This window comes from Plutella xylostella, chromosome 11 (assembly GCF_932276165.1).
Source record: "Plutella xylostella chromosome 11, ilPluXylo3.1, whole genome shotgun sequence".
Taxonomy (NCBI): Eukaryota; Metazoa; Arthropoda; class Insecta; order Lepidoptera; family Plutellidae; genus Plutella; species Plutella xylostella.
The window spans coordinates 2,426,028-2,452,755 of record NC_063991.1 but is presented as its reverse complement, the minus strand read 5'-3'; the positions used below and the strand labels follow the sequence as shown (position 1 = coordinate 2,452,755).

General features: G+C 37.2%; 1 protein-coding gene across 50 annotated transcripts; it reads right to left on the bottom strand.

Moving 5' to 3' along the window:
* Window positions 1–1,307: 1,307 nt before the first annotated feature.
* Window positions 1,308–26,728, bottom strand: LOC105394905 (mucin-19). Of its 50 annotated transcripts, XM_048623832.1 has the most exons (28): window positions 26,591–26,715; window positions 25,163–25,288; window positions 21,064–21,085; window positions 18,674–19,336; window positions 18,370–18,426; window positions 15,436–15,495; window positions 15,196–15,264; window positions 14,897–14,944; window positions 13,993–14,064; window positions 13,546–13,593; window positions 12,670–12,735; window positions 12,191–12,247; window positions 11,723–11,776; window positions 11,243–11,299; window positions 10,775–10,828; window positions 10,286–10,345; window positions 9,882–9,932; window positions 9,111–9,179; window positions 8,576–8,617; window positions 7,661–7,726; window positions 7,214–7,267; window positions 6,786–6,848; window positions 6,022–6,135; window positions 5,070–5,099; window positions 4,595–4,684; window positions 2,209–4,260; window positions 1,880–1,926; window positions 1,308–1,699 (listed from the first exon to the last, which is right to left on the bottom strand). In XM_048623832.1, exons 1-28 carry the CDS (start codon window positions 26,633–26,635, stop codon window positions 1,391–1,393), a joined length of 4,545 nt encoding a protein of 1,514 aa, XP_048479789.1. In that variant the 5' UTR covers window positions 26,636–26,715; the 3' UTR covers window positions 1,308–1,390. The 50 variants fall into 50 exon arrangements, with proteins under 50 accessions (XP_048479789.1, XP_048479790.1, XP_048479791.1 ...); XM_048623833.1 differs by having other exon boundaries at window positions 1,308–1,926; window positions 2,491–4,260; XM_048623834.1 differs by lacking the exon at window positions 1,880–1,926 and having other exon boundaries at window positions 1,308–1,734; window positions 2,491–4,260.

Genomic DNA, 26,728 nt, shown 5'->3' with positions numbered 1-26,728 from the left:
CCCTTAATTTCAGCACATCCAGCCTAGCTCCGAGTAAACTGGAGCAGCAAGCCTGGGTGTTGCAATAGCTGAGATAGGCGCTCTGTTGGTCCAAGAATAAACCAAGGACTATATTTTATTGTAAGCTTGTAAAGTAGCCTAAGATGACCTCCAGTCCGCTGGACCCAACTTCGACATTTGATATTATACATGGACCAGGCCTAGGGTTCTTATAAACCACATAAAATATATGCTATGCTGTGATGGTGTGTAAGAAATCAGTTCCCACCAGTGTTAAGCTATGGCGACCAATGAATATGGGTCAACCAGGTCCATGTATAATTTTTAATTTGACGCAAATAGTATATAAAATTTATGAATATCTTTTTGACCGTAAGTATTCTAGAATATTAATTTATCCGACCCTCTTGTGAGTCTTGTGTTGTAATTCAATTATATATCTCCAATTTTAGCATACTGACCATTTCACATGTGTATGAATCCTTAAATGTATTTATTGAACTTAAGTTCTATTCTATTCTCTGTGGGGGTGTAAGTACCTGCACCTGGCTCTCTCGAGTGGAACCTTTGTGCATGTCCCCAAGGTCTAAACTGCCTTCCTAAGCTTGGACCATTTCCCACCACGCTGGTCCACTGCGGGTTGGTGGGTTTACATATCTAGATGTGCTAAATCTAGACATGCAGGTTTCCTCACGATGTTTTCCTTCACCGTAAGAGCGATGGTATACATTGTACTTAAGTTAAAAGAACTCATTGGTACATGTCAGCGCCGGGATTCGAACCCGCATCTCTTGCGTGAGAAGCGGGCGCTTACCCGACTGAGCTACCACCGCTCTTAAGTTACTTAATAATATTTTATATTTGTGGTACTATGTACCGGTGTTTGTACTATGGTAGACCATATAATATGATTCTAGTTTGACCTTGAAAAAGCCTGTACATAGGTAGACGAATAAGGTTGTAAAATACAACTGATTCTGTATTTGAGGTTACTTATTCTGGTTTTTCTCATCTGTTACCCAGGGTGTATTCTGGGAAAATAATGTCCTAGCGTTTACCCAGCAAACATGGCTATAAAAAAAATGAATTTATTGTCCCCGAATCCACCCTAGGGCTTCAAGGACACGATACTGAAAATTGCGAGCAAACGCATGCTATCTCTAAATTTTATAACAAAATTTTCATCTTTTCTTAAATATGTACGATGTACGTACTTATACCTACTTCTAAAGTGAAAGTTTAAAGCACTTGCCTACAGGAGGATGGAAATGACGAGTAAAAATGTGAAACTGAATAAAACACTCAAGAATGCAACATAAATCTTTTTATTTAAAGAGCGCCTATTCTGGCGAAGCGTCGGTATTCATTCGGTTCCAAGAAGTCAAGCAGATCAGTTGAGGCCAACCTGCCGGCGCACAGTCGGTGGCATCAGATACACATTATCGTAGCAGACACAGATCTTTCCAATACCTGGCTGCGGCCCGGTGGAGACAGCCGTGCCTGACGAAGAGCCGCTCTGACCAGAGGCTGTGCTGGTAGAAGTAGCGGATGTACTGGTTGTTGGCTTTGTACCGGATCCTGGGTTTCCAGTTTGAGGTTGGGTTCCTGGATTGCTACCGGGTTGTTGGCCTGAGTTGCTAGTAGAGGAGCTGGAGCTAGTTGCAGTAACAGTACTCTGCGACGGCTGTTGTTGAGCAGGCTTTCCATTTTGTGGTGAGTTTCCTTGGCCACTGCCTTGTGTGCTATTAGTGGAGCTGGAGCTACTTGAAGCAGTTGTGGTCTGTGGCTGCTGCGGTTGGCCTGTGGTGCTGCTAGAAGCAGCGCTGGAGCTAGTTGCGCTAGCATTGTTCTGCGGCGTCGGTGCTTGATTTGAACTACCGTTTCCATTTTGTGGTGAGTTTCCTTGATTGTTAACGGGTCGTTGGCCTGATGTGGTACTAGTGGAGCTGGAGCTAGATGCAGCAGTTGTCGTCTGTGGCTGTTGTTGTTGACCAGGGTTTCCATTTTGAGGTTGGCTTCCTGAGTTACCGGGTTTTGTGTAACCTGGACTGGTACCGGGTTGTTGGCCTGGTGTGGTACTAGTGGAGCTGAAGCTAGTTGAAGTAGCAGTGTTCTGAGACGGCTGTTGTTGACCAGGGTTTCCATTTTGAGGTTGGCTTCCTGAGCTAACGGGTTTTGTGTAACCTGTATTGGTAGCGGGTTGTTGGCCTGATGTGGTACTAGTGGAGCTGGAGCTAGATGCAGCAGTTGTCGTCTGTGGCTGTTGTTGTTGACCAGGGTTTCCATTTTGAGGTTGGCTTCCTGAGCTAACGGGTTTTGTGTAACCTATATTGGTAGCGGGTTGTTGGCCTGATGTGGTACTAGTGGAGCTGGAGCTAGATGCAGCAGTTGTCGTCTGTGGCTGTTGTTGTTGACCAGGGTTTCCATTTTGAGGTTGGCTTCCTGAGCTAACGGGTTTTGTGTAACCTGTATTGGTAGCGGGTTGTTGGCCTGATGTGGTACTAGTGGAGCTGGAGCTAGATGCAGCAGTTGTGGTCTGTGGCTGCTGTTGTTGGCCTGAACCACCGTATTGGGTGTCGTCTTCAGATTCGTCACTCGATTCGTCATCATCATCATCATCCCAGCTGTTATTATCACTGGGAGCGTCATTTTGTATGTCTGATGGGGTACTTGAGGGGGCGTTCTGTGGGTTTTGTTGAGGTCCTGTAGGTTTAGTATTTTGTGGTCCAGTTGTTGGTTTAGTATTTGAAGGTTGAGGTCCATCATCGGATTCATCACTTCCAGAAGAGTAGTCGTCGTACCATGATCCACTGTCATCAGGTTGACTGGTTGTTGTGGTTGGTTTGGATTGTTGATTTACTGGGGCAGGTGTGGTACCTGACGATGCCCATGCGGTTGAGGAGCTGGTGCTAGATACGGGTGCGTTCTGTGGGTTTTGTCCTACTGGGCTGTTGCCAGAATCAGGTTTGGTTGAACCAGGAGTACTAGGATTGTTTCCTGGGTTACCGTTCTGTTGCCCTTGGTTGCTAGTAGACGGTGTAGTTTGTTGTACTGGGTTGTTACCGGGTTGCGGGTTTCCATTATTACCGGGTTTTTGAGAGCCAGGCGTAGGTTTGGTAGGTTGGTTTTCTCCTGGATAGTTGGTGGGGTTTTGACTCTGAGGTTGACCAGAAGTTGTCTGCGCCGGATTAGAGTTGTTCTGTGGGTTTTGCGAAGATCCTGGAGTCCATTGCTGCTGTGGTTTTCCTGTAACTGGGCTGTTGCCAGAATTAGGTTTGTTTCCTTGGTTAGGGCTCTGTTGCCCTGGGTTACTATTAGACGGTGTAGTTTGTTGTACTGGGTTGTTACCGGGTTGCGAGTTTCCATTATTATTGGGTGTTTGAGAGCCAGGCGCTAGGTTGGTAGGTTTTTGGCCGTTGGGTTTGCTTCCTCCTGACGATGCCCATGCGCCTGAGGAGCTGGTACTGGATACGGAGGTGTTCTGTGGGTTTTGGTTTTGCTGAGATCCTGGAGACGGTTGCTGCTGTGGTTTTCCTGTAACTGGGCTGTTGCCAGAATTAGGGTTGTTTCCTTGGCTCTGTTGCCCTGGGTTACTATTAGACGGTGTAGTTTGTTGCACTGGGTTGCTATTACCGGCTTGCGGGTTTCCAATATTGGGTTTTTGAGTGACAGACCCAGGATTGGTAGGTTGGCTTTCTCCTGGATTGTTGGTGGGGTTTTGCCCCTGAGGTTGACCAGAAGTTGGCTGCGCCGGGCTCCCTGAAGTGGTTGAACTGGTAGTGGTAGTGGCCGAGGTAGCGCTGCCTGGGTTGTTGTATTGAGGTTGTCCAGCACCAGGGTTGCCTTGTGTGCTAGTCGCACTTGACCATGCCGTACCTGAGGTAGAGCTTGTTGGCACAACAGAGGTGCCAGGTTTCTGGTGGTAAGGATAGTATTCGTTCCATCCCAGCCATGTTGGCGGGTAGCTGTGTTGGTACGGTTGGTACGACCCTGGAGCCTGGACGGTGGATGCAGAGCTCGCGGCGGTCGCGCTGGATCCAGTCACAGTCGTCGTCGGAGGGTAGACGTAACCGAACTGCTGCAGCAGACTCGACAAGTAAGCATCGAACAAGTGGTTGGGGATGACCGGAGGTGCTCCCGGGACGATGGGGGCAGGGACTGGCTTGTACGGCGTCACTGGGACAGGGTACACCACTGGAGTCACAACATTACTGTTCGGTTGCGTGGATCCTGGAGCGTTTGATTGGCCAGTTGGCTTACCTGTAGATTGAAAATAATGGCTGCTTAGACAGATCAATAGAATCATCATTAAAATAAAATCTATAATAATATAGAAGCCTAGCCAAGGATAGAAATAATTAAGTGAGTTGAGTTTGAGTTTATTATTTTTACACACTAATTTGTAGCTATGACCTAGCATATCCCTGCGTAACACCTAGCATCGCGTTAGCTGGTGCTGTTTATAAATTTATGTATTTCCTTTCTAGTTTCGGAACCAATTTCGAAAATATTTTAATCTCGCCAACTTGATAAGATTATGTCTCTTTGTTTTTTTGTGTGGTAGTAAACATGTGTTGAATGTGTGTGTACTTACTATGAGTGGTCGTCACAGTTATCAAATAAACTTTATCACCGTTCTCATCTGTTGAAGTTTCTGATGTAAACTCGAGGGGTTTGTCTTTTTCTGTAATGCAAATCGACTGTCATGGAAGTATTTTTTTGCAAATAAATATGCCTTTTACGTTAAATGAATGTTCGTTGTGTCTCAGCTATTTTGTTAGACGTGCGCGACGGTTTCAAAGATGAAATGAGAGTTGAATAAGTTTATGTTAATCAACCAATATCCAAAATATAAATTTATAATAACTACGGAGCCAGGTTTGTGTAAATAATTTATATGCATATTAATATGTTTGCTTTAAATATTTAAATATATAAATGTTTTAGTAGCCATCTGATCTTGCAAAGTTAGTTTGTTAAGTAATAAAATTTTATCTATAAATAATTAGTCAGGTGATAAATATTTTTAGGTATTTTTTGTCACTTTTACAAGTAGACCACCAACTCACCAGGAATATCCAGTGGTATCAAAGGTGCAAATGCAATTAAGAAAAATATCCCTGTGAAAACAACTAGTGAATCTACCTTTCCTCTTGCCTGTAAGAGATCGCTGTAAGTGATTAGGCCGCCTATTGTACATCGTTCCTGTATGTAAGTGTAAGTAGGTAAGTTTAATTTAAGTGGAGTTTGATAAAGTTATATCGCATTATAAGCTCATTAATAAGCGGAACAGTGCGCAAAAAAAGTTTTTTGTCGTCATCGTGTGTGACACAGTTTGAAAAATAATGTATTGTGTACTTATAAGAATAAATTTTATTATAATATTATTTCCTGTTATTCCGATCTTTTACCCATACTTAATTCACCCTAGGGTAAATTCCGGGAAAAGCATCTCTGAAAGTTTACCTTACCCTAGATAAAAAAAACCCTTGATTAGAGAAGGGTAATTTAACCGACATTTGCTTTTGAGAATCCACCCTAGTCTGAATTTTCTAGGGTAACAGGTTGGAATAGATGAATACAGTGGCGTATATCACAAAACATCGTAATTGGCTCCGAAACATTAGGTAGGTATGAACTTATTTTATTCCATTGTGAGGGGAAGCAAAGTTTCTTTACATGGGTCTCTCGAGTGAAACCTTTGTACATATCCCCCTAATTTCAGCTCTGCTTGCCTAGCTCCCGTGTAAATTGGAGAAGCGAGCCTGAATGTTGTAAAAGCTGAGGTAGGCGCTCTGTAGATCCAAGAATAGATAATCCACAGAGTACATTAATTATAGATAATCTCGTTTCTGTAGTAGATAGACATCTTCTGCAGTATGTCTGTATAAACTTGCTATTATTAATGTTATATTTTGTTGTTACAACCAACTGTAATGAAATATATTTTATATATTTACCTACCAGCGCCCGAAGTCAAAAAAGGGCACTTATTTACAAAAAAATCCATCATGACAGTACCTTGAGGAACGGTAGCGACAGGCACAGGGTGGTTGTAAGTGTAGGGGTAAGCTGGGTAAGTGTAGGGACTTCCATACTGGCTGCTAGCGTAGCTCGATGCTGAGCTTTGGGCACCTGGAAAATGTATGGGAATGTCAATAGAGGGTCTTCACTTACTGCCAGTTTCAATAACTCTATCTACCGATGACTGGTAGAACTACTTTCATACTATTTTGACACAATAGTATGAAAGTAGTTCTACCAGTCATCGGTAGATAGAGTTATAGAAACTGGCAGTTAATGTTCGCCACTTTCTGTTTTACTACGGCTGTACCTACTTTTGACCTAGTACAGAGTAACAGATTTGTTAATATAGGGATTATAGGGGAATATTCGCATTTTTATTGGGAGGCAACTGTCAAATTTAATTTAGATTGTGGAAAATGGGGAAAATTAGATTTAAGTAGCCAATAATGACCTTTCAAAATTAAGGGAAAAAAGTCATTCTCCATAGTGAAAAGTCATGTGGCCATAACAAAGTTTCTATAGAAAATGTTTTTTTCTATAGGCTTATAAGATTCAAACCGATGCCTGCGACATACAAGTATAGTTATCATGCTGCAAATGTAGGTTTCGGCTTAGTTTACCATTTTTGCAACATTTAGCCCTGTATATTTAAAAAAAAACATTTTCAAGTTTAACGAACTTTTAGTTAAACGAACTTAAACTTATAATTTAAATTAAAAATAAAAACGGAAAAAAATTAAACACCATGCTTTACTTACCAGTGCCAGATCCCGAGGAGGAGGTGCCAGCGCTTGATGTAGAGGTGGTGGTTTGTGAAGCACCTGGAAAATAAAAAATAAACAGAATATTGCATGATAAACTGAAATTGGGCGGCAAAACTGGCAAACAAAAAAACATATACATTTTTTTTTAATTTTCGACATCTACTTCTACTGAATTGGAAAGAATCCTTCAAGTTCAATGAATTGAACTTTCAATTAAACAACTCAATCGATAAAAATTAACAACTCCCTTCTACGAAGTATTTATTACTATACTATAGGCATAGACTAATAGGTACACTAGTATTAATCGTTCATAAACGCCTAAATATTAAACACAGAAAGGGGTTTCCTTCTTCATCTGAAGTATTGAAGTATACCACTTTACTAACGCGGTATCTTCCAATGACTGGTTCTTTGCTTACCATTGTTAGTTCCCGTGGAGGAGGCGCCACTGTTTGCTGTAGAGCCGTTGTTTCCTGAAACAAAATAAATAATTCTCAGTATCTCAAACAGAATATATCTTTTTTAAATTAATGTACTTATATATAATTGAAAAAGCCCTTCAAGTTCACCGAGTTGAACTTTGAGTTTAACGAACTGAATTGTAACTATAATTGTAAAAAATAATAATTGAAAAAAGTAGGTCATTGGAAAAAAATAAACTGTCATAGATTTGAAGTTTTTATTGGTTTCCTTTCTTGCTCTCAAGTAAGTACTGCTTTACTGCTGCGGTAGTTATATTATATATATATATATAGGTATATATATATATATATATATATATATATTAATCTTCAAATGATTTGTTCTTTGCCTATCAGGTAAGCTCGGGTGACCAATAATGTTTGTGGCTATATTAAGGCTCTTACCTGATCCGCTGGTGTTGGATGTAGACTGGCTATTGGTCTGTGATGTAGAGGTTCCCGATGACCCGTCTGGAGGAAAAAATAAAGTAATAATAATACTTAATAATCATTTATTGACAACATAGAACAAACAAACGCGGACTCGGGATTGATAGAATTTAACACAGTTTTACATGAAATAAACAGTAGGTAACTAGGTAGTCAATAGACAATATTATACTCGTAATGAAATGACTCTCCATAAAATACATTTTGAGCGTTATGGAATGGTGCGGATGACTTCTGTCAGATAGGAACATTTTGATATCCAATCTAGCTATAACGTTCCTAAATCCTATCCCCCTTATTCATAGAAAAGTTACAATATGTTTTAACTAATAAACTGTTTTGTCCCTCTCTGTCAAAGAACAAATTGTACTTTGTCGGAGAGGGACAAAACAGTTTATTAGTTAAAACGTTCTGTAACTTCTCTATGAATAAGGGGGTATAAGTATAGGTGTATGGCGCGATATCCTACAATGACATAACACGCTATTATAGAAGAGAGATCTGTTATTTCACAATATGGGAACTCTTTCACTGTGCATACATGTGTGTATATTCATTTAGGTTAGATAGGTACTTAGGATTTTAATAACCAACCAAGCCTCGCAGGCTGTCTGTGCGAAGAGGAGACATTGATTAATGATATTGCATAAAAACTAAGCTCATGCAATTTGCACTCCACTCATTCTACTTAACTAAGATCTTTTTTTTATTAATATACCGAAGTTCAAAACAAAAGAAATTTTACGTATCATAGGTACCTCAATTGTATCTATATTGTACGTATAGGCAGTTTAGTTGTAGTTTCATTAAATTATTGGATAGCTACAAGGACCACATTAATTTAGGTAGGTATAACTCCAAAACACTTACTTGATCCCGCATAGCTGTTTGCCTGACCGGAAGACTGTGACCCTAAAACAAAACAAATTTATAATTGTAAAAAAAGTTTTCCAATTTCAACAAGATGAACGAACTTTGGATTAAATGAACCTATCATTCTCCCTCTCTCTCTCTCTCTCTATTTAGCCTATTTAGTTTCCCACTGCTGGCCTTTGCCCATACTTACCTATAATTATTTATTTATTTATTCATAGGAAAACTTACAGCTAAATATTATACATAAGAAATTTCGATTAATAATACATAGCCAATTAAAAGTTTTCACACATATGTTAGTAAAAATAAGTATAAGTTCTTATTGAGCAAAAATACAGCTCTCCGTAAAACTATAGTTAATTAATCCTACTTGGCTACAAAATAAATCTAAATCAACATTTGCATTTGACAACTCGTTAAAACGGCTGGATGCTCTCAGAGGAAATGAGTTCTGCCTATAATTGGTGCGAGAAAATTAAAAAAAAATAATAATATGAAAACAAAAAATTAAACGCTATGTTTTGCTTACCAGTGCCAGATCCCGAGGAGGAGGAGGTGCCAGTGCTTGATGTAGAGGTGGTGCCACTTTGTGAACCACCTGGAAAATAAATCGTTAAAGTAAACAGAATTTTCAATGATAAACTAAAATGGGGTGACAAAGGAAAAAAGTCTCTTGGTACTATTTTAGTTATATATCTATTGTTAAGGCCCGCCCTGGGCGAGGGGCGGGAACCTCGCACACCGAAAAACAGCAAAAAATCCTCCAAGTTCAACTATATAATTGAACTTTCAGTTGAACAACGCAATCAATAAAAAATTACAATTTATTAACAATTCTACCCCAAAGGCACTTTTTACATTCTCTCTTAAAGAAGTATAGGTATTATAATTTGTTCATAAAATCAATGCCTAAATATTAAACATAGAAATGGGTTTCCTTCTTCATCTGAAGTTTAACTACCGCGGTAGTAAAGTGGTAATGTATTATTATTAATTACTAGCTGGCCCCGCGCGCTTCGCTTCGCCTTAAAAAGTTTTCCCGTGGGAATTCCGGGATAAAAAGTAGCCTATGTTCTTGCCCAAGGTCTAGACCGTATGTGTACCAAATTTCATTCAAATCCGTTCAGTAGTTTTGGCGTGAAAGAGTAACAGACAGACAGACAGACAGACACAGTTACTTTCGCATTTATAATATTAGTTAGGATTAAATTCATTATTGCACAAAGTAAATTGGTACAAAGGCGAACTAAATGCAGCATTTTCTACCAGTTAACCTTATATACATTGATTATTTACTTACCGTTGCCAGATCCCGATGTGGCGCCACTGCCTGCTGTAGTGCTGGTGTATCCTGAAACAATACAAATAATTATTCATCTCATAGAGGGATTTTAGCGTACCTACTGCAGGTAGCATTAATCATATTATAATCATTCTCACACCAACTGAACTGAAAAATAATATTTTTTTGTATTTTTATATACATAATTGAAAAAAGGCGATCAAGTTCACCGAATTGAACCTGGAGTTAAACAAACTTAATTGTACCTATAATTGTGTAAATAAAAAATTTAAAAAAAGCTTATCGCGAAAATTAAACTTTCATAAATTTGAAGCTTTACTGCCGCGGTAGATAAATCTTCCAATTCTTTGCCTATCAGCTCGGGTGACCAATAATGTTTGTGGCTATAATCAGGCTCTTACCTGCTCCGTTGGAGTTGGTGGACTGAGTAGTGCTCTGTGAGACTGTCTGTGTTCCTGAAGACCCGCCTGCAAAAAAATAACAATCATAATCATTTATAGACACCATAGAACCACGTGGACTCGGGATTGACAGCATTTAAACTTGCACTGAAATGACTGCCCATTAGATACAATTTGCACAGTATAGAATGATGCAGGTGACGTCTGTCAGATAGGATCATTTTAATAACCAGTCAATCCTCAAGCTGCCTATCCACGAGTGCGGAACGAGGCAGCGATTTAGAGAAATTGACCAATGAGATTGCTCCTAAATAATAGAGCTTTTACTATTCTCTCCCAAGTACCTATTTAGGTAGGTATTATTCGTTCATAAAAGCTAAGCCTAAATATTAAACAAAGAAATGGGTTTCCTTCTTCATCTGAAGTATACCTACCATTTTACTACCGCGACTGGTAATTAAAACTTCCAATGATTAGTTCTTTGCTTACCATTGTTAGATCCCGAGGTGGCGCCACTGGTTGCTGTAGAACTGCTGGTGTATCCTGAAACAAAATAAATAATTATTCATCTTATAGAGAGATTTTAACGTACTGCAGGTAGCATTAGTCATATTATCATAAGTCTCACACCAACTGAACTGAACAAGTATATTTTTTTGTATTTTAAATATAATTGAAAAAAGTCCTTCAAGTTCACCGAGTTGAATCTTGAATTAAACGAACTTAATAGTACCTATAATTTTATTGTGTAAATAAATATTTTTTAAATCTTATCGGAAATAATTCAACTTTCATAAATTTGAAGCTTTTATTGGTTTCCTTGTTCTTGATCTGAAGAATAGGTACATGCTTTACTGCCGCGGTAGATAAATCTTCCAATGATTAGTTCTTTGCCTATTAGGTAAATGTTTGAGCTCGGGTGAGCAATAATGTTTGTGGCTATAATCAGGCTCTTACCTGCTCCGTTGGAGTTGGTGGACTGGGTAGTGCTCTGTGAGACTGTCTGTGACCCGGCTGCAAGAAAATAATAATAATAATCATTTATAGACACCATAGAACAACGTGAACTCGGGATTGACAGCATTTAAACTTGCACTGAAATGACTGCCCATTAGATACAATTTGCACAGTATAGAATGATGCAGGTGACGTCTGTCAGATAGGATCATTTTAATAACCAGTCAATCCTCAAGCTGCCTGGCCACGAGTGCGAAACGAGGCAGCGATTTAGAGAAATTGACCAATGAGATTGCTCCTAGATAATAGAGCTTTTACTATTCTCTCCCAAGTACCTATTTAGGTAGGTATTATTCGTTCATAAAAGCTAAGCCTAAATATTAAACAAAGAAATGGGTTTCCTTCTTCATCTGAAGTATACCTACCATTTTACTACCGCGACTGGTAATTAAAACTTCCAATGATTAGTTCTTTGCTTACCATTGTTAGATCCCGAGGTGGCGCCACTGGTTGCTGTAGAACTGCTGGTGTATCCTGAAACAAAATAAATAATTATTCATCTTATAGAGAGATTTTAACGTACTGCAGGTAGCATTAGTCATATTATCATAAGTCTCACACCAACTGAACTGAACAAGTATATTTTTTTGTATTTTAAATATAATTGAAAAAAGTCCTTCAAGTTCACCGAGTTGAATCTTGAATTAAACGAACTTAATAGTACCTATAATTTTATTGTGTAAATAAATATTTTTTAAATCTTATCGGAAATAATTCAACTTTCATAAATTTGAAGCTTTTATTGGTTTCCTTGTTCTTGATCTGAAGAATAGGTACATGCTTTACTGCCGCGGTAGATAAATCTTCCAATGATTAGTTCTTTGCCTATTAGGTAAATGTTTGAGCTCGGGTGAGCAATAATGTTTGTGGCTATAATCAGGCTCTTACCTGCTCCGTTGGAGTTGGTGGACTGGGTAGTGCTCTGTGAGACTGCCTGTGACCCGGCTGGAAGAAAATAATAATCATAATCATTTATAGACACCATAGAACAACGTGGACTCGGGATTGACAGCATTTAAACACAGGTTTACATGAAATAAACAGTAGGTTGTTATTAGCATGAAATACAATATACGCGTAAAGAAATGACTGTCCATTAGATATATTTTGAGCGGTATGGGATGATTCAGGTGACGTCTGTCAGATAGGATCATTTTAATAACCAGTCAATCCTCAGGCTGCCTGACCACGAGTGCGGAGCGAGGCAGCGAAATGGAGAAATTGACTAGATCTTTCTAATGAATATAAGTTCAAGTTAAAATAAAATTTTACTACCGCGCCAAATTGGTTCTTTGCTTGTCATGTAAGTGTTGGCGCTCGGGTGACTATAAATATTTGTGGCTATATCTCTTATTATTAGCTCTTACCTGATCCGTTGGAGGTGGTGGCCTGGGTAGTGCTTGTTGAGCCTGTCTGTGTTCCTGATGACCCGGCTGCAAGAAGAAAATAATAATAATCATCATTATTGACACCATAGAACAACGCGGACTCGGGATTGACAGCATTTAAACACAAATGAAATAAACAGTAAGTAGTTATTAGTTAGACAATATACTTGCACTGAAATGACTGCACATTAGATACATTTTGCGCAGTATAGAATGATGCAGGTGACGTCTGTCAGATAGGATCATTTTAATAACCAGTCAATCCTCAGGCTGCCTGTCCACGAGCGAGGCAGCGAAATGGAGAAATTGACCAATGAGATTGCTCCTAAAAACTCTGATTTCTGCCTCGCACACCGCTGTGCTACTCCGCTCCGCACTGGCACCCTTAACATTGCTAGGTGAAGGTGTCAGCACCATCTCATTTTGTAGCAAAAATTTAATGACCCCGCTCTCTTTGTCTATTTAATTAGCTGTACAATGAGCAACAGTCCATATTATCATGGCGATGTTATAATAGGTTAGACAAGTTCGGTGAGTGAATTGGTGCTTCGTGCATTAGACAAATACGTTGATAAAAAACCATGTAGCGGTTTCACATGTCTAAAATTCTAGATCTTTCTAATGAATATAAGTTCAAGTAAAAATAAATTTTACTTTATCGTACCTCTATTGTATCTACTTATACAGGGTGTTGCAAAAAGGTTATACTTATAAAAGGATTAGATATAACATGCTGCACATGTAGGTTTCGGCTTAGTTTTTTGCAACACCCTGTAGAAAGGTAATTTAGTGCTAATTTTATTAAATAATTGGGTACAAGAACCCACATTAATTAGGTCGTTCCAAAATACTTACTTGATTGCGCATTGCCGGCTGACTGACCCTGACTGGTAGACTGTGACCCTGAAACAAAACAAATTTAATATTATTGGAATTTGAACCTGCTGCAGGTAACCCTAGAAATCTCAGTCTCACGCCAACGTACGTACTTCAGGTAGCTCAGTTATATTATTATCATTCTCACACCAACTTACAATTATTTTTTCTCACAATATAATTGAAAAAAGGTCTTCAACTTCAAGTTTACCGAATTGAACCTGGAGTTAAACGAACTTAAATATAAGTACCTATAATTGTGTAAATAAATAATTTTAAAAAAGCTTATCGGAAAAATTAAACTTTCATAAATTTGAAGCTTTACTGCCGCGGTAGATAAATCTTCCAATGATTAGTGCTTTGCCTATCAGGTAAGTGTTTGCGCTCGGGTGACTAATAATATTTGTGGCTATAACAGGCTATTACCTGCTCCGTTGGAGGTGGTGGACTGGGTGTGGGTAGTGCTCTGTGAGCCTGTCTGTTGTCCTGATGACCCTGCTGGAAGAAAATAATAATCATATATAATCATTTATTGACACCATAGAACAACTTGGACTCGGGATTGACAGCATTTAAACACAGGTTTACATGAAATAAACAGAAGGTAGTTATTAGTTAGACAATATACTTGCACTGAAATGACTGCACATTAGATACATTTTGCGCAGTATAGAATGATGCAGGTGACGTCTGTCAGATAGGATCATTTTAATAACCAGTCAATCCTCAGGCTGCGTGTCCACGAGTGCGGAGCGAGGCAGCGAAATGGAGAAATTGACCAATGAGATTGCTCCTAAAAACTCTGATTTCTGCCTGCACACCGCTCTGCTACTCCGCTGCGCACTGGCGGATAGGCACCCTTAACATTGCTAGGTGAAGGTGTTAGCACCATCTCATTTTGTAGCAAAAATTTTATGACCCCGCTCTCTTTGTCTATTTAATTAGCTGTACAATGAGCAACAGTCCATATTATCATGGCGATGTTATAATAGGTTAGACAAGTTCGGTTAGTGAATTGGTGCTTCGTGCATTAGACAAATACGTTGATAAAAAACCATGTAGCGGTTTCACATGTCTAAAATTCTAGATCTTTCTAATGAATATAAGTTCAAGTAAAAATAAATTTTACTTTATCGTACCTCTATTGTATCTACTTATACAGGGTGTTGCAAAAAGGTTATACTTATAAAAGGATTAGATATAACATGCTGCACATGTAGGTTTCGGCTTAGTTTTTTGCAACACCCTGTAGAAAGGTAGTTTAGTGCTAATTTTATTAAATAATTGGGTACAAGAACCCACATTAATTAGGTCGTTCCAAAATACTTACTTGATTGCGCATTGCCGGCTGACTGACCCTGACTGGTAGACTGTGACCCTGAAACAAAACAAATTTAATATTATTGGAATTTGAACCTGCTGCAGGTAACCCTAGAAATCTCAGTCTCACGCCAATGTACGTACTGCAGGTAGCTCAGTTATATTATTATCATTCTCACACCAACTTACAATTATTTTTTCTTACAATATAATTGAAAAAAGGTCTTCAAGTTCACCGAATTGAAGCTGGAGTTAAACGAACTTAAATGTAAGTAAGTACCTATATTTGTGGCTATATCAGGCTCTTACCTGATCCGTTGGAGGTGGTGGACTGGGTGTGGGTAGTGCTCTGTGAGCCTGTCTGTTGTCCTGATGACCCTGCTGGAAGAAAATAATAATCATATATAATCATTTATTGACACCATGGAACAACGTGGACTCGGGTTTGACGAAGATGTAATTGATTGATGAGATAGCTACTAAAGACTTCGCTCATGCTATTTGCGCTCATGCTATTGGATGATTTCTGCCATGCCATGTTTTGCTTACCATTGTTAGTACCCGTGGAGGAGGCACTGCTTGCTGCAGAGCTCGCGGTATTTGAACCACCTGGAAAATAAACATTAAACTAAATATAATTTTGCATAATAAACCAAAATGGGGTGACAAAAGACAAAATCAATTGGGTAACGTAACGTACCTTGGGACGCTTGTACCTCAAGAGATTGATTTTATTTTAAAAACCGGCTAAATAAACATATTAAAATTCTACCCTAGGCATAGTATTTTACTCGCTTGGCAAAACAATTGAGTCTCGTGATCATACCGGCATCGAGTGTGTGGTGAAGACAATATGAAGTTTTTTGGAGTCAATATTTGCTTCAGTATCGTTTTTTGAGTTGCTTTATCTCATTGAGGCATGCTCAAAATAGAGACATGGATGTCACGTATATATTTTCAGTTATTTAATTTTATGTCACGGCAATTATTTGATAGATTCCTAACATAAAAATAAAGATATTGAAATTTTTGTTAAATATTGCTTTTTTGTACCTTGGGACACGATAATGTTTGTACCTTGGGACACTGTATCCTATGGTTTTGTACTATGGAGACTGTTAACTTCTAAATAACGCCATAAATCTCTGTTCTTATTAGTGGCAGAGTAAAACTGGAAAGAAGAGAGTTGCAGTAAGTCTGGATCGTTTGAAACAAGCAGTAGATAAAGTAAAAGAAGGAGAAAATATTCCTATAAAGTGAATGTTCCAATTTGTAACATAAGATTCATACATAATCGCAAACTATAATTTCGTTAAAAACTAATGATAATTTGATGTCAATGTAGTTATAAAATAACTATGATTACAAGACTTTTTGTACGAAAAATTTGTCCCAAAGTACACTTAAAAGTGTCCCAAGGTACAAACGTGTAACGTACCTTGGGTCAAAACAAGCATTTTCACTTTTATCTTAATTAAAAAAAATCTGGCCACACCAAAGCTCCAGCATAAATACTAGTGATAATAGATTATATATCCTACCGAATAAAGGAAATTTCACATTAATATCTTAGTTGTACGCTGCGATATCTTCATTCAAAGTTGGGGTAGTCGAAAGTGTCCCTAGGTACGTTACGTTACCCTATATATTTTTTTCCACTTTTCAACATAATACTAAATTGGAAAAAATCCCTCAAGCTCAACGAATTGAACTTTTAGTTGAACAATCGCATAAAAATTAACAACCTATCTTCTGCCGCAAACGCGCTTTTTCGATCCTCTTCTAAAGAAGTATTAGGTACCTAGTTATTATTCGTTCAGAAATAAGTTTCCTTCCTCTAATACCGCGATCTAATTTTTTGAAATGTTCAATATAATTGAAAATTAGATTCATTATAATTGAAAAAAGTCCTTCTAGTTCACCGAGTTGAACTTTGAGTTAAACGAACTTCATTATACCTATAACTGTGTAAACAAATAATTTTAAAAAACTGATCTACGACTAATTAACCTAAAATGAAATTGTGCAAATATAATAATAACGTTTATCATGATTCTCTCGGCTCATATAGGAAGCCCTACATTACATTTAGGTTAATTAGGTTTAGGTTTTTATTTTTAATATATCTACTCATAGTTGCATATTAGTTTAAGTAAGCTGTTATGAATATAAAAATGTTGTGTTCATCTATAATTGGGGTACGTACGTGAACAATTCTTGTATAAAATAATATTAAAACCTGTATACATATTTTTAGGCTATGTACAGCGTGTTGCAAAATGAAAGCAAAATTCGAAAAAAAACACATAAAAGCTTATCCTGCAAAGCTGCTTGTCAAAAGTTCACCCTACTCAAATTTTTAAATAGCAGTGAGTTTAAATCTATGCGAAAACCGAAATTAATGTTAAAAATAATACTTCAGTCAGAGATTACCTACGAGCCTAATTTATATGTCTGCGTGTTCTCATTTTTCTGGCTTATTCCTCATTCGTTTGGCAGGCTCATTAATTCACTTACCGTATCTCACAAACTACTCGTCAAAACATGAGGCAAATCACATTATATAGGTAATCTTCGATTCCCCTAAGCACGAGTTTACAGCAAAAGGGCTAGAGTTCAATTTTGAAAAATGCCAGGTAAATGAGGCAAAATCACTCGTTTTCAAATATTCACCCATGTATGCTATCCTGTTGGTGTAACCTTATATAAATAAATAAATAAATAATACCTATTGTAAAACTACCTACCTACCTAACTTATTAAATAAAAAATATTTTCGAGGTCACCGCCCCGTTGCCGCGTTGTTTGGCAAGGTTCCCATAAAAACTACTTCATCGTAAAAAAATTAACGTCATTCGTTCATTGCAGCAAATAAAATCAAAATAAAATAAGCTTTTTGATTGCTCTCCTTTCATTCGTTCATAAATTCAAAGCTTTTATTGGCTTTCTTTCTGTGATGTGATCTGATCTTACTTGTATACCGCTTTACTACCGCGGTATTTTTTTTTCAAATTATTTAGATTTTTTGTATATTTTTTTCTAATATTTGTCAATCCATAAATTCTTGTAAATAAATTTGTACGCCATAAGTATGGCAAAACATAGACTGTGCTACCACAAAAAACTTTTAACACTGTTTAACTAGTGTTTAAAACGAAATTTGACAGATTTTGTAGGCGTTAAACATCTGTTAGATACTTACACCCTTATTCATAGAAAAGTTACAATACGTTTTAACTAATAAACTGTTTTGTCCCTCTCTGTCAAAGAACAAATAGTTCTTTGTCGGAGAGGGACAAAACAGTTTATTAGTTAAAACGTTCTGTAACTTCTCTATGAATAAGGGGGTTACTATCTAAGTTTTTGTGGTAAAGCCCAGAGAAACTAACAATTTATATTTAAGACCATTGTATTACTAACCTATGTTTACAAATAAGTACTTTGACTTTAATTAAATCTTCCAATGATTGGTTCTCTACTTACCATTGTTAGTTACCGAGGAGGAGGCGCTACTGCCTGATGCTGCTGAAGAGGTTGTACCTTGAAAACAAAAACATCAAACTAAACTCTAGATACGTTTACAGAAGTTTCAGTTGCCACACTTACTTAAGTAGTGAACCGAAATGGAGTGTTACAATCGTTATCAAAAACAACATTTTCCATAGAAACTTTGTTGGTCACGTGACTTTTTACTATGACAAAACTCGTAGACCAAAAGTTGTTCAAAATTTCCCCCTTTTTTATTAGGTGTAGTTTTTACTTTAAATTAAAAGTTTACATGTCTCACCTGCAGTGGTGCTTCCTTGTTGTGGTTTTCCTTTTGAGCCATGGTGCTTCCTTCTATTTTTATGTTTTTTGTTATTGGTTTTTCCTGAATTCGAATTATTGGGTTTGCCTTGACCGTCAGTATTATTATCATTATCCTCTCCACTGCCGTTTCCTTGTCCTGCCCATTGCGTTGCGTCCTGATTGTCGTCGTTGTTTTGTCCTGTAGTGTTCTGAGTGTCGTCGTTGCTTTGTCCTGTAGTGCTATCAGTATCGTCGGTATTACCATTATTATCATTTCCATAATAAGAGCTAGACTCTTCATATTGTTGGTTACTTGAGCGAGATTCGCTTTTATTACTTGACTTTTTGGAGGTCTTTTGGGTACCACCATTGTCATCGTCCCCATTTACATACGTATATGAATTATATGATTGAGAGTCTTGCTTCTGACTCTCGTCATGGTGGGACTTTTTGACTGATCGTCTCTGGCCATCCGGGCCATTTTGGTACTGAGTTTCTGACTCGTCATTAGACTTCGCGGCGGCGGAGTTTTGGTTTGACGATTCTGACTGCCAGGTGGTTCTGCCGTCTGTGTAACCACTGCTTTCGCTTTCAGAATCCTGGGATGCCCTCTGGTTTAGGCTTTTCTTCTTTTGTATTGAAGTTTCCCAGCCTGAGTTATCTGTAAGTCGGAAATAATAAAAACATAGACTTTAATAAACCACCGTTTTTTTTAATTAAATACACCTCTTTCTAGCATATTACGCCTCTGGCGGTGGAAATCCTTTCTTCGAGTTCTATGTCCCTGATGAGGGATAACAGGATTTCATCATCATCATCATCATCATACTCTAATAATAAAAAATAGAAAAACGACCTCACGTGATTAATGGACGGCCTCTAAGTCTTATAAATTTACTACTTTATTAATAGGTACAACTCAGCATGGTATGAATTTTTTAGCATGTAGTTAAATTAAGTACTTAAATTTGTTGTTAGTATACATTCAAACTTCTAACTAATATCCCTTCAGGAAGCGCCCGATTCTCATATGAGATGCGGGTTCGAACCCCGGCACTGACATGTACCCAACGCGGCCTTTGGAATTTAAGTAGGTACAATTATTATACCATAGCTCTTACGGTGAAGGAAAAAGATTGTGAGGAAACTGGCATATTCTACATTTTGCAATTCTAGATATATGAACCCACCAACTCGCAGTGGACCAGCGTGGTGGGAAATGGCTCAAGTTACTAATTAAGGTGGCATTCGATAAAATTCTAAGAGAAGTTTAAATAATTGTTGAACTTTAAATTCACTTGACGCTTTCCATGGTTTATTAATTATACTTATTATTACTGTTGGCGACGATGTAAAAAAGACGAATTAATTGTTTAGAAATAAACTCCTACTTATTTAAGTTGCTGTCATAAATTAACAAGTTGAAGGAAGGCTGAAAATAATTACATAAGTATAGCTTTTAGTTAGGCCCTATATACTTAGGTATAAATAAATAATAAATAACTAAGTAAGAACTTCTTTCTAAACAATTAATTCGTCTTTTTTACATAAATATCTATATATTAAGTATACCTATCGAACGTACGAAAATTTTAAGTGAAATTTAATAACTTATACCTAATTTAAAAAAATAAAAAAACCGACTTCAAATATTACTAAAAATTAACAAATAATTTTAATAAAAGCAGGAACTATTCTTTTTTATGTTGGTGCGGTGACAAAGGAATCTGAAGAAATATGGCACCAACTTCAAAAAAGAATAGTTCCTGCTATTATCATTTATTTCTTACTTTTTAGTAATATTTGAAGTCGGTTTTTATTTTTTTTTATTATTATTTTATTTTATTGTTTTTAGTTTATTTGCAATTATAAATTGTCACTCAAAAGTAAGATGCAAATGATACCATTACGTCCTACTAGTCAATTCGAATCATTCAAGCCTAAGCATGAGGTAGTTGCTATATACCGTTGAGGAGTTCCCTTGACTATCTTCCGTTTCATCATCAGATCAGGTCAAGGTCACCATCATATTTTTTAATTATAAGAACTATATTTACGTTCTAAATTTCATTAGAATCGGTTAATAGGTGCCCAAAATGGAAATTCATACCCTGTTTTTACCCTTTACCCACCCTTGGGGGTGAAACAAAATTCAGAAAAAAATGGGACCACCTGGGAGCTCAACCCCATACATCAAAAAATAATTTTCAAAATCGGTCCATAAACGGCGGAGTAATCGGTGAACATACATAAAAAATATACAAAAAAAGATCCCGACGAATTGAGAATCTCCTCCTTTTTTTGAAGTCGGTTAAAAATTGGTAATACTGAGGGGAGGTTTTTTTTATTACAATTAATTAACTGGGTTAAAGTAATTTCTCTTCTTACCTCTTGGATCACCGTGGACGTTCTGGAAAGAAAGAAAAACGGTTTAAAAAATAATACAAGTGTAAGTTGGTATTACCTAAGTGGTAGTTACTAAATTATTTAACTATATTCAGGATCTTCAAAATTTCTGGCGTTTTTTTCCCCAAAGTGGCAAAATTTTCGGGTCCACCCACATTTGTCCCATTCCGCATTCGACCCGGATTTCTAAAATACGATAAGTTCTAGGTAAGTACTTTTGTTGATATGTTTGAAATGTACTGTCAGCTACAAGTTTTTTTACTGAAATAATACTTTTGACTCAATTTTGGAATATGTCCTTTTTGAAGGGGAATTATAAAACGAGCGAACAAAAAAAAACTTTGCGACTGATGATGACATACTGTTTTAATAACTTGAGCGGTATGAATTTGAGTAAGCGAAAAATTAACTAAAATGACGACGAATATTGGTTTATGATAAAATCCAGAACGAGCTTACAAAAAGTGGATTGTGATAAATGCATTTCAGATATAAAAAAATTATCCGAGCGACTTCATTACTAAGTGAGCGACTGGAAATACAGAGAGGGCAACTTCAATATTAAGATAGATTCGATTTTTCTAAGTGAGGTTATACTTAGCGAACTACTAAAAAGTTCACTTTGAGCAAAGTTTTGTATGCTGCTTTATTAATGATTATTGGTTACTGATATTCTATTTGAGGGCTTATGTTTTTTTATTTTGATACGCTTTTTAATGAAAACTACAGATTTTTAAATGCGCGTTTGGACTGCCAAAAGTGATCGTGCGACTGTCTCGAATTTTTCAATAGATATGGATGCAAACACGTTTTGGGGCTAGCAATTCGGCTCAAACTAACAACACCACCACTGGAAGCAAAAATTATACCCATTGGACAAAAAAGAAAACGAGGCCGGCCCACTAAGTCCAAGCCCGCACTTATTTACCAGCGACGATGAGTAGTAGGGCTCCTCATCCCTATCAATGTTTCTTAGTATTATTAAGAAGTTTTTTTTTAGTTAACTGAAGCGTCTTATTTTATTTTTTGTTCATTTGATTGAAATAAATGCATGCATATTACTTTATTTTTACGGAGTAAGTACATTGTTTTATTTAATTACCCTTATATTTCAATACTAAAATTTCTCAACTAATAGAATAGTGTTTCTTCAAATAGTTATTCCATATTATTTTTATTTTTTAAATGTGAGCTTATTATACTCTGCTCATTAGTGTATTTTTCAAAGTGGTTTTTGTATTCGAAACACTTCATTTAAGATAAAATGCCACTCAGTATAAAAAATACATTTGCCAAATATTGAAAAAAATGCAGGACGTAACGTTGACACTCAAACAAATATTAGGTCGCTCAAATATTATGAAGCTGCTCATTTTGTATTTTAAGTAACTCAAATTAATGTTTGTAAGTTGCTGTTCTGTTGATTTCTCGTCACTCGCAGTCAGTCGCTCACTTAGTAATTCTAACCCAAATTAATTAATTTTGACACTTAGAACTGTAATTTACAGTCACTCGTTTTATTGCTAAGTACCCCTTTTTGAATGCGCACACTGTCTTGACCATTAGCTTAACGGAACCAACAAAACACATTTTTGTTTTTTGTTAACACATGTACACTTGAAAAATAATTTTGTCCGTGTGAACTATATGTAAATCCGGCGTGTAATAACAATTTTTTCCACGTTTGCTATTTATAAAATTATAATTACTTCGCAGTACCTTTCGAAGTACCTTCACCCGACATTTTAAGTTGACAGACTAAACTTTTCTTATCAGATGCATAAATTACAATACTTACAAGTAAGTGCGCGAAAGAGATGGATGTAGGCCATCCAAATCTTGACCAGTGTTATCGATAACCCGTTTATTTCAGGTAAGAGCTAAAACAATGAGAAAAGCAAACTACTTTTCTCTGTTACTGAGGTCAAACTTAGGCTAGTTATACTTGACGACCGAATGGCGTAGTGGTTAGTGACCCTGACTACTGAGCCGAAGGTCCCGGGTTCGATTCCCGGCTGGGGCAGATATTTGTTTAAACACAGATATTTGTTCTCGGGTCTTGGGTGTTGATATTTATATTTAGTATCTATCTATCTATGTATTTGTGTAGATATATCAGCTGTCCGACACCCATAACACAGGTTCTACCTAGCTTGGGGTCGGATGGCCGTGTGTGAGATGTCCCCACATATTATTATTATATTATTATTATATTATTTATATTATTACTTATAGTTATTTTATAAAATTATAATTATTTAATCAACATATTTCTTAAATTTGTGACTTTATATGCAATCAATTAAGAAATTCATAAACATTTTCTGTCGACTGTACTTTGAGATAAGGAAAAAAATACAGAAAACAAAAATGAATCTTATCGAAATTATGAAATTCGGGTCGAATGTGGCCGGGTCGAATGCGGAATGGGACGAATGTGGCTGGACCCAAATTTTCTTAGGTTGGGTAAAATCGTGTAGGTAAACTAAAACTTATTGTCAAAAAATTAACCAAAATTAGTCACCTATCTCAAACTTACAACAAGATCATCATCATCATAATCATCATCTAATGTTTCGGAACCAATTACGATATTTTTATATTCGGTTATTCTGATCTATTATCCCAGACTCGTTAATTACAGTAACAAGGTATAATTTTGACGTTCGAATGGCGTAGTGGTTAGTGGCCCTGACTGCTATGCCGAAGGTCCCGGGTTCGATTCCCGGCTGGGGCAGATATTTGTTTAAAGACAGATATTTGTACTCAGGTCTTGGGTATTGATATTTATAATTAATACATATTAATGTACCTATCTATGTATTTGTGTAGATATATCAGCTGTCCGATAGCCATAATATAGGCTCTGCCCAGCTTGGGGTCGCATGGCCGTGTGTGAAATGTCCCCACATATTATATTATGTATAAGGTTAAAATGCCGATGGTGTTCGGACCACCATTTTGTTTTAATTTCTGGTATAGTTAAACTATAAACAGAGATTAATAACTCTAGTGAACCCTAGTCCCTAGATGTGGTACGGTTTTTTTTTGTTTGTAAATTATTACCGTCTAAAAAAAAACATTTAAGTAATTTGCATCACCGTTTTAAAAATCGTAAGTTCTGCGGTCCTATTGCGAAGTCAAAACGAAATAACACTGCGAAGTAAAATTAATGTAAAATTGTAAATATTTTAATAAGTTCGCGATAGGTTCGCGACATACCTCAATCATCATCATCATCAGCCTATAGCAGTCCACTGCTGGACGTAGGCCTCTCCCAAAGCACGCCACTGGATGCGATCTTTAGCTTTCCGCATCCAATCATAACCAGCCCAGCCACCTTTCGCAAGTCGTCACCCCATCTAGCCGGAGGGCGTCCCACACTACGTTTGCCTAGTCGCGGCCTCCACTCCAGAACACGTTTACCCCATCGATCATCGGTTCTTCGACAGATGTAACCAGCCCACTGCCACTTCAGCTTACTTACTCGGTGAGCTATGTCGGTGACTTTAGTTCTCTGTTTATTACTTCGTTCCGGATGCGATCTTTCAGTACTTAATTAATTATTCAGCAGGCGTGCCCTTGTGTTATGGTGAACTTTTTTACACACTCATAGCTTTTACCATTGAAACTTCAGTCGGGAAATAACCTAAACAACGTTAAAACCCCTGTATTTAACACTAAAAGTCCCATAACTTTTGAAAGGCTAAACCGATTTTGTAAAAATATGCCTAAACCATTGACGCCTAAAAACACTCAGGATAACATTACCTATGACCCAAAACAAATCAAAAATCGGTTCAGGCGTTTGGCAGCTACGCTTCCACAGACAGATACACAACTAAACACGTCAATCTTATTTGTAACACCCCTCTTTGTCAGGAGTCATGCATGTCAGGAGTTTCTTGCCTCCGTTCTTCTCCTTAGACAGAAAGAGACCCCCCTATCCGAACGGAGAGTAGTTTGTAAAAATTTACGTTCATCAGAAAATTTTATATTTATACGATGAATAAAAATATTTGACTTTGACTTTGACTTTCTTTTTCGTCGGAGGTTAAAAATACGGTAAAAGTATACTCACTCTACCGATATATCTATTTGCTATATCTCTAGTATTGAAGGTCTTCGTTATGGACTCAAGCCCATGTTTGCGTGGCTCCGCTTTGAACCAATCAGACGGCAGCATGCCAGATATAGGCCCGACGTTCTGTAAGCGATTTGACATGTCAGCAATCGGCTTTGACAGCACGGAGGCCGTTAACTTTTTCTGGTCGAAATGATGTTATGACTATTATGACTGTACTGACAGCTAACCTATAATAATAATTGAGTCATGATTGAGTCATTTCAAACTTGCGAACCGTCTTGTCCTTGAGACCATCTCGTACGGATTTTGCAATTTTTGAAAACGAAAAAGTTTAGGTTTCCTTTTGTCATCTGCATCCATTATCTGTCAAAAGTTTAATCGTAGTTTCCGCTAGAGGCGCCACTTTGTATGCGAGAAAACGTAAACTTTTATAGTTTTCGATAAAGTACTTATCAAACCTTTACTAGACGGACTTTATATTATTATTATTTAGTACGCGACCCATCCCGTACGTAATCTAAGTGTCAATTCGCTTACAAAACTTAACTATATTTAGTTTAGACGGTTTTATTTGAATTTATCGCCTTCTCTTTAATTGATCTAAAGGGGTATTGTATCTAACCTAAGGGTGCTTACATAGAGAATCGGGTTCCCTGTACCTACCTGTACCGGTAACCTGATTATGCGAAAGCGCTCACTCACAGAGCATTTCCCGGATTTTTTAATGTCATGAGCGCTTTCGCATAATCAGGTTACCGGTACAGGTAGATACAGGGAACCCGATTCTCTATGTAAGCACCCTAAATTAGGGTAGGGTTAATAGTTAAAGTTTGAATGGAAAATATAAATACTTAGAGCTGGTGGAAGCGTTGCTGGCCGGATATCGGTCGTCGTATAATCCTAATCCTAACTAATATTATAAATGCGAAAGTAACTGTGTCTTTCTGTCTGTCTGTTACTCTTTCACGCCAAAACTACAGAACGGATTTGAATGAAATTTGGTATACATATGGTGTAGACCCTGAGAAAGAACATAGGCTATTATTTTTATCCCGGAATTGCCACAGGAAAACTTTTTAAGGCGAAGATTAGCTCGCGGGCACAGCTAGTAGGTAGGTATTCTATATTTATTAGGAACTTGATAATTTTTCGATCGTGACGTTATATTGAATGTCCATTATTACATATATATATATAGATAGATACCTAGATAATTTGTTTAAGTATATACTGAAAACAATGTATACGAACACAGGTTACGCGGAAATATTAAGTACTTTAGATAAAAATAAACACACGTCATTATAATATAGCATACAGACAGAAACACGTCAAGATATAGACTAGCAACACGCGTATTTATCATGTTATCAAAAGGGTTCCGACCCAGCATAATGCTATGAACAAACTAAATGTACTTACGCCAAGCACCGCCACTAAGCCGACCACTAACAGTATGGACTTCATGATCGCCCTACGATATTCGCAGGCCAAGCAAAACTACTTGACTATGTGTGGTCGAGGTATTTCGGCACATTTATACACTTATTACGCGTAAAA

Bases quoted from the DNA above. Each gene is read 5' to 3' on its own strand.
- LOC105394905 (XM_048623785.1), bottom strand. From the start codon at position 26,635: ATGAAGTCCATACTGTTAGTGGTCGGCTTAGTGGCGGTGCTTGGC. The intron at 25,289-26,590 runs GTAAGTACATTT...AATCGCTTACAG, and splicing joins GCTTAGTGGCGGTGCTTGGC to AACGTCGGGCCTATATCTGG. The intron at 10,346-10,774 runs GTAAGCAAAGAA...TTGCAGGCGGGT, and splicing joins CACCTCGGGATCTAACAATG to CTTCAGGAACACAGACAGTC.